Source organism: Trachymyrmex septentrionalis, unplaced genomic scaffold (assembly GCF_001594115.1).
Source record: "Trachymyrmex septentrionalis isolate Tsep2-gDNA-1 unplaced genomic scaffold, Tsep1.0 scaffold7, whole genome shotgun sequence".
In the NCBI taxonomy this organism is placed as follows: Eukaryota; Metazoa; Arthropoda; class Insecta; order Hymenoptera; family Formicidae; genus Trachymyrmex; species Trachymyrmex septentrionalis.
Window position 1 is genome coordinate 3,877,135 of NW_017305884.1, and position 7,559 is coordinate 3,884,693.

The following is a 7,559-nucleotide window of genomic DNA, read 5'->3' on the forward strand; positions in this document are numbered from 1 at the left end:
GAAATCTCTGAGTGACTATGATTCATCCTGGTAATCCCGGAAACAAGGAAATCTCAAATGAAATACTCGGAATGTATCTGACTGACGGAAAATAATTATTGTATTGTATATTGTGTGTCTTGAAATAGCTTTTCTGACATTTAAACGTAATACTTTTTGTTATATCTTGTTATATGTCTATTTCTCGCTTTTTATTGCCTTTTTTCTTATTTGCAACCGTTTTATCAACAATTTTTTCGTGTTTCGCACGTTTCTTCGAGTGTTTCTTGTCTCTTTTAAAGATTATCAACTTTTATCTCAGGCGATAAAAAAGGAAGATCGAGATATAAAAACCAAAAAGACAAGAGCTATGAAGAACAGGAAACAAAGAGTAACATTATAGAGATTAAACTTCATAAAGTATTTCCAGATATTATATGACTCATCTGTTACAATAACTTAAAATAATTTAAATTGTCATTTGTTTAATTTATCGAGAAAAAAAAAATTAAAACATAAAGACGAAAAAAGTAAATATGCTTTAAATTAAAGTACATATTTTTATTCCTCTATAATTAAACATTACATTAAAATTGCCTTTCAAAATTAATATTACAAAATTTTAATGATTTAAACTCATTTCCTGGAAAACTTTATTTTTTAAGTTGTGTCAAATGATCATATATTCATACAACTGCAAACAAAAGAAATTCCAAGATTCATCCAGGAAGTTGTTCTGAAGTTGTTTTCCTCTATAAGTTTCAAACAGAATAAAGTAAAGAGTTATAAAAGTCAAAAAATCTACACGTGCATGAATAATTTATTTATTACGAAAGTATCATCATAAATATTTGTTCAGTTGAAGGTAGGATCGAAGACAATAAGATTATCGAGCGGATATTAATCATCGTTACGCCTTGACGTTGCAAGGGATCGTAGAGTTAACTCCTGTTAGTTCCTGCTCTTTAAAATCCCGACGACAATGCTCGTGAATGCGTCATCCACCTCACGCACTTCTCTCCTACCCCGCTCGACCAAACTGGTCCAAACTCTCACCGGCGCGGGAGGCAGATACCGCACGTAGTCGATTCTCCGTTGTATTCTCACTGTGTGGTATTCGCGAACGTCCGGCTCATACTCGGGGAGAGTACTTCGCGAAAAAGTTCAGGAAAGTCGTGGGAGTCTGAAAAAACCATCATCGACGGCGCATTCATTCTCGCTCGCGAGACGAGACCTATCAGGCTTGATTTCCAGGTTGTCGAGGGTGTGGTGTGAAGATAACGCGCGACTTCCGTCACGCGCCGATAATGGGGATCCCATGAGTCGTGTTCATGCCCTGATCTAGAGCGAAAGTGACTGGGCCTAAAGCAAAAAAAAAAGGAGAAGATTATTCTTTCGATCTCCGTGGAGGAATTCTCGACGAGTCAAGTACGTATATCCTTCGATAGATCATATGCCTGTTCTCGACAAAGGATAAGCGTAATTGAAGTGACAATGACAGCCCGGCAACGTCTCGTGAGTCACGAGAGTCATGTCTGTTTTTTCCCTTTCAGTCACACCTTTTCTACTCTGGGCTTTCTCTTTCTTTAGACTAGGACAGACCACTGGATCTTTTCTCTCTCTCTCTCTCTCTCTCTGTCTCTGTCTCTTCCCCTCTCTTGAGTGTAGAAAGTGCGAACGTCGTACTCCAAATGCTCGTGCAGGCTGGCAGGGTCGTTGCCATTACGCGACTGCTCCTGTTGTCAAAGTCGAAGCCGTAGTTCGATCGAATTGGAATAGCTCCCTTTTGATTTTTGCAGGCCATCTCATACCAGGGATACTGCAGGCCGTGTTTGAATCTCCTGAGACTGGTGGCTTGATCAGGTAAGATCAAACAAAAGCAGCATGGAGAAACATAAGAAGGTCTGTATCTTGAAACGAGCTATAAAAATTTAAAAAATAAACAAATTTATATATATTTATTATATATCTATTAACAAGTATTAACCATGAAATTATGAATATTCTAGTACATTCACTCACTTTTGCGATTTTCACATCATTCCAAGATACAGAAGCGATTCCCAGGTCTCGAATAAACTTAACCTGCCGTTAGTCGCCGAAGGTTATCTGATAATTTAGGTATTGTTTTATTTGTTATTGAGTTTCTTTGTGCTATATTGTCCAAAGGTAAGATATAGGAAGCACTCATTTCCCTTCAACCGAAAGACACTAAAAGAAAAAGAAGGATGGCGAACCTGGGTAATCTGGAGCAACAGATCTCGAGCCTGCAGATCGGCGATGAGGCAGCCAAGAATGCTGCTAAGCCTGGCAAGAAGGTCGGACCCGCAGTGCCGCCGAAGCCGAAGAAGTCTCAACCTCAGGTGAATCCTAATGTCCCAAACTTAAAATCATATTTGTCTCTATATATCATATATATTAATAAGTGTTTCCTTATTCGCACGCATCCCTAAACATGGATGCAAAAACGGTAATGAAATCCTTATATTCGATCAACGAGGACCATTCTCGAAAATCCTAACTAAGCTGAGCTATCTGTTTTAGATACCGCAAAGTTACACCATAAAGGCCCCGCCTGTGCCATCGTACAGCACGGTCCTTAACAATACGTCCAGCGACAAAACCTCGAACTTATACATGAACGCACCCTCGCCGTACGTCCCGTTGGATATAAAGAATGACTTTTCGCAGATGACATCTGCGAACGGCAAGGAGGCGTCGAAGATTTATCAGAACAATGACAATTTGTACGCTTGTCAGCCAGAGGAGAAGTTCGAGCCGAAGTACAGATACGACGAGAAGAATTATTATTCCAATATAGGGAACATGCCGGCACCTCAGGTACCTGTGGCGGACGATCGCGTGAACAGGGCGACCAGAAACGCAGTATACAGCAACATAGAACCACCGGTAGGCTCCGCGTACGAGTATGTACCATATGAAATGAATAAGGAAATTATATACAGCAACATTCAGTGGAACCCTAAAACGGAGAATACATATTGTAATGTTCCTGCACATGGGGCTGGTAAGAATCTTTCTAATAGCGAATTTGGCCACTTGCATTACACTTGATTAGTGCATCCTAAAAGCGAATATATATATGAAATTAGCAAAAGTTAAATGTGAAAGCTTATATAAATATTTTAAATGTTTAAATGCCCAAAAATGATATTAACAAAATGCTACGTTATTTAAGACAAAATACAATATACATATTTCATTATTTCATTATCGAAATATTATTATTCCATTGCATTTAGATACTTTATGTAAAGCAGCCTTTAATATGCACTAATACAGTGTAGTGCGAGTGACTGAATTCATTAAATCTGAAAAAAGAATGCCAAATGAATTCTGAGTGAATCATACATGGAAAGAACAATTGTACTGAAGTATAAAAATTGAAGTTTAAAAATTTTTAGCTATATACCTGGAAATAATTTTATTGAATCATTAAAATAATTATGCAGGACGCTTAAGCATAATGAGCAATGCTGTAAAAGTTGTAAATTGATAAAAAGTGTCTGAACCTCTTTAAGGAGTTGAAAATAAGATCCGGTTTTGCAGCAATTTTTTGGTAAATCAGTGGAGTATTCTGGTCTTTCTGCTTGCAGACGATTTGCCACCACCGCCGGAGCCGTCAGAGTACGTTTCCTGCGTACCCGGGAATTCATTTCCACCGCCGCCTGACGAGCTGCCTCCGCCACCGAGTCCTGTTTCGTCGAGTTACAGCGAGTTGAGACGTGCTACTTATCAGACCGATTTTCCATCAGGCAACTATCCCGCTGATATCTATGGGCCGAGTTCTCAGTCTAGCTCAACGTACGAATCCATATACGAACCAATTAATCCCAGACCACCGTCGCAATTGTCATGTAACTATTCCATGTACTCCGGTTACGGATCGGCTACATCTACTCAGCCGCAGGGCAAAGTATCTCCCGTTAAAGAAGTGAGTCTTGAAATTCTATACTATATGTAAAATTTATTGAAATGTTTTTAGTTTGTTGAAATGTAAGGTAAAAATAGACTTCACACTTGCATATTTAATTCGATTGTTATATCTAAAGTAATAGTTATATCTTATTGTAAATTGTTTTATTTATTTGTAATAAGAGAGAGGAGAGTGTAATTTAATTTAAAAAATTAGATTAATTTCAACAATTATTAATTACAATTATGAAGTAATTGAACATAACTATAAAGTAATATGCGTATCTGAAATAACTGAATGACTGATTTGATCTACAGGTCGACGTTCTTACGGATCTGTTAGTTCAAGGAATGGAGGATAATAATGAAGACAGTGATATATATGGCATCTGTGCGCAATGCGGACGCAAAGTAGAGGGAGAAGGAACCGGATGCTCGGCGATGGATAAAGTCTTTCACATAAGTTGTTTCTGCTGCTTCATATGCAAGGTCAATTTACAAGGAAAACCTTTCTACTCGTTGGAAGGTAAACCTTATTGTGAAGAGGATTATCTCAATACTCTGGAAAAGTGTTGCGTTTGCACCAGACCGATACTAGACCGAATATTGAGAGCTACTGGCAAACCATATCATCCCTCGTGCTTCACCTGCGTTGTCTGTGGACAAAGTCTCGATGGTATACCGTTCACTGTGGATGCTACGAATCAAATACACTGTATTCAGTGTTTCCACAAGTGAGTTTTTCCCAGTTTTTTTGTTGATTTCTTCAATTATTATTCAATTCTGGTTAACTAATTCACATTCTTGCGTTTGCAGGAAATTCGCTCCGCGTTGTTGCGTCTGTAAGCTGCCTATAATGCCCGAGCCTGGTCAGGATGAAACCATACGAGTGGTAGCACTAGATCGTAGTTTCCACATTCAATGCTATAAGTGTGAAGATTGTGGATTAGTATTGTCATCCGATTCGGAAGGACATGGCTGCTATCCCCTGGACGATCACATCTTGTGTAAAAGTTGCAATGCTACTCGTGTCCAAGCCTTAACGTCTCATATGACGACCGAATTATAAATATATAGACGCGAGACAAGCTTATATAATTTGTTGAAACTTCGGAAATACGAATGAAATGTTAAATCAAGTATCGTTGTGATTAACTGTAGTGAAATAAGTACCGCTATATACACGGTATTATAGGTCCTTTTTTATGCGTACACAATTTTTCTATTCCGCTTCTATTTACACCTCATATATTCAAAACCGATATTTGCTATCCCATTATATTAACGAAGAATCGTTTTTTAACACTTTACCTGTTAGCAGACTAAGGAAAAAAAAATTATACTGTCTATATTTGGATCTTTTTAATAATCTGGCACGAAAAGAAAACAATTGTCAACGATTATTTATATTCTAATAATCTTTAACGATTATAAGATCAATGCATTAGAATTTCGCCACTGCCATGACCGAAGCATTTTCTCCGTACATTACGAAACAAATGTTGGCAAATTAATAGTAGATATAAGTTTGATGTCCGAGGCAATTTTCCTGCAGATGTGATTATCATTGTGATTCTAGTAAAGTATTCGATGTATCGTAAAGTATTTAACGTGTAGTTTATCGTCGACAGGAATACCGCTTCGATCCATTTATTTAGAGGTTAGATATTAGATTCGGAAAGTAGGGTTATTATTGACAATATTGGTGAAATACCGGCGAGAAAGCGTGCCATTTCTTCTTGTGAACGTATCTTAAATAGATCCTTGCAAGACTATCGCAAGACTAGAGAAAGGAAAGATAAACGCTCAATCTCAAACTTATGATGCGATTAGTTTCCGAACTTTTTCGAATGGGTAAGACATTACATCGAGGAGAGACTTGTATGATCTCTGTATTATAGTATCAATAAAAATACAGTTTGTTATTTATGGCCAAAGAGTAACACTTCGTTTTTGCCGACCATTCTTGCCCATCCGATGATTTTCACTACGCATGTAGACACTGCACTTTTAGCCTGCATTTACCGAATGATATCGATTATGATCGAGCTTTGCATGTTTCACTATTTTAATGAAAGTTGCTATTAATATATATCGTTATATTACTATTGTGATTGTATTAATAGTTATACACGGTGGCTCAAGCTACCGCACTTCCTTCCAGTTACAGATTTTCTCAAGAATTCGAAGTTTTTTTCTTAGCAAAAAATTCAATTGCGAGCACGCAATTTTTTTTACAATTTGTAATATTTAACATTACCTACATTGTTATTTTGTTAGAGCTGCTTGAAATTAAATAAAGGATAAGAGTTTTTTTAAGAGATAAAGTTAGACCCTTATTTATTTGAAAATTAAAATAAAATTATTTCGAAAACTATTAGAATATTTTTGCTATTAAAAAGCCAATTTCAAATTTACGAGAAAAACTGTAGCCAAGACGAAGTCCGCGATTATACAACCTGTAGACACATGGTGTGTGTACACATTAATATTGTTATTATAATTGCAGAAGAAATTTACAGCAGATTCATTCTATATCATCTCTTTACTAATTTTTTTTCTCTATGATTTTCATGCACAGATGTTTGTCTTTTATTATTATTAACATCTCTTTTTAGATATTTGCATCTCTTTTTTTTATATGCGTAACATATTTTTTATTACCATAGAGTACTTAAATCTTATATAATTTTTGTGATATATATATATATATATAATATATATAACCTGTATGCCATTTTGTATAATTTATGTTTATTAATACATAAATTTGTCTCACCGGCACACGTGAATCGTGGAACGCGTCCTTCTATGTTTCTTCTTGGAAATCAACAATACTACCGATTCTATACTTATCTACACGGAGGTATATCAAATTATAATTCCACGATGGATACATTGTGCATCAATGTATTTGGCGACAGTGCGAATCTAGAAATAATTCAGCTCATCTACAAATAATTTGGGTAAGCCGCAAAGCATTTGAAATTGTCGTCCACGGTAAACAAATATAACAAATACTTATTATCATCCGATGTATCCAATGTGCAAATAATCTTGTCGTCGACTCGCGGGAAATGTCTCACGTTAATAATACCTTGCACTAAGTCGCGGTACTTATTGCGGAGCAATGTGGCTCCGCTGCGAGATAATAAATTAACACAGATTGTCACGAAATTCGCACGCTTATCAAATTTTGTCCGGCAATTTTCGCAAATGCGCGGCCGGAAACCAGGACGAAATTCCACGATCCGAAATGCACTCTTTGCTGCGTATGATACATTCGTAAATCCTATACTCTTTACAACACATAGCTCTGGTGTCTATCTTAGACTCCTCTGTTTTTCTTTTTATCCTCTTTAGATTAAAACTAATATATTTTATGTAATATATATTTTATCATATTTTCTTCAATCAAGTACAGCACCATTCTACGTTAAATTTAGTACAGGTTCTTAATACTCGGTTTTAATCTAACAATATTCGTTCGATTTGTTAGCTTTGTTGTACCAAAGTCAACATAGAATTGCACTTTTTTTTAATAATCTATCGCTCTCTCTCTCTCTCTCTCTCTCTCTCTCTCTCTCTCTTAAATAGATACACGTAATTTACATACGCATATACATATGTGTATATATATATAT

At 36.4% G+C, this 7,559-nt stretch overlaps 2 protein-coding genes across 3 annotated transcripts in view; one reads left to right on the top strand and one right to left on the bottom strand.

Annotated features, from left to right (window-relative positions):
- Positions 1-1,325: 1,325 nt before the first annotated feature.
- On the top strand, positions 1,326-6,164 carry LOC108753505 (thyroid receptor-interacting protein 6). 2 transcript variants are annotated; one of them, XM_018495106.1, is made up of 7 exons: positions 1,326-1,407; positions 1,779-1,842; positions 2,149-2,342; positions 2,524-3,007; positions 3,597-3,934; positions 4,234-4,649; positions 4,732-6,164. In XM_018495106.1, exons 3-7 carry the CDS (start codon positions 2,208-2,210, stop codon positions 4,982-4,984), a joined length of 1,626 nt encoding a protein of 541 aa, XP_018350608.1. In that variant the 5' UTR covers positions 1,326-1,407; positions 1,779-1,842; positions 2,149-2,207; the 3' UTR covers positions 4,985-6,164. The 2 variants fall into 2 exon arrangements, with proteins under 2 accessions (XP_018350608.1, XP_018350609.1); XM_018495107.1 differs by lacking the exon at positions 1,326-1,407 and having other exon boundaries at positions 1,606-1,842; positions 2,548-3,007.
- Positions 3,937-7,559, bottom strand: part of LOC108753502 (transcription factor SFL2-like) — a 19,052-nt gene continuing 15,429 nt past the window's right edge. Inside the window, exon 9 of the mRNA XM_018495103.1 lies at positions 3,937-3,954. The gene's annotated coding sequence lies outside the window, so the exon portion shown is untranslated. The remainder of the gene's footprint in view (positions 3,955-7,559) is intronic.

Coding starts and splice junctions, on each gene's coding strand:
- LOC108753505 (XM_018495106.1), top strand. CDS start 2,208: ATGGCGAACCTGGGTAATCTGGAGCAACAGATCTCGAGCCTGCAGATC. Junction 3,008..3,596: donor TGTTCCTGCACATGGGGCTG/GTAAGAATCTTT, acceptor TTCTGCTTGCAG/ACGATTTGCCACCACCGCCG. Junction 3,935..4,233: donor AAGTATCTCCCGTTAAAGAA/GTGAGTCTTGAA, acceptor TTTGATCTACAG/GTCGACGTTCTTACGGATCT.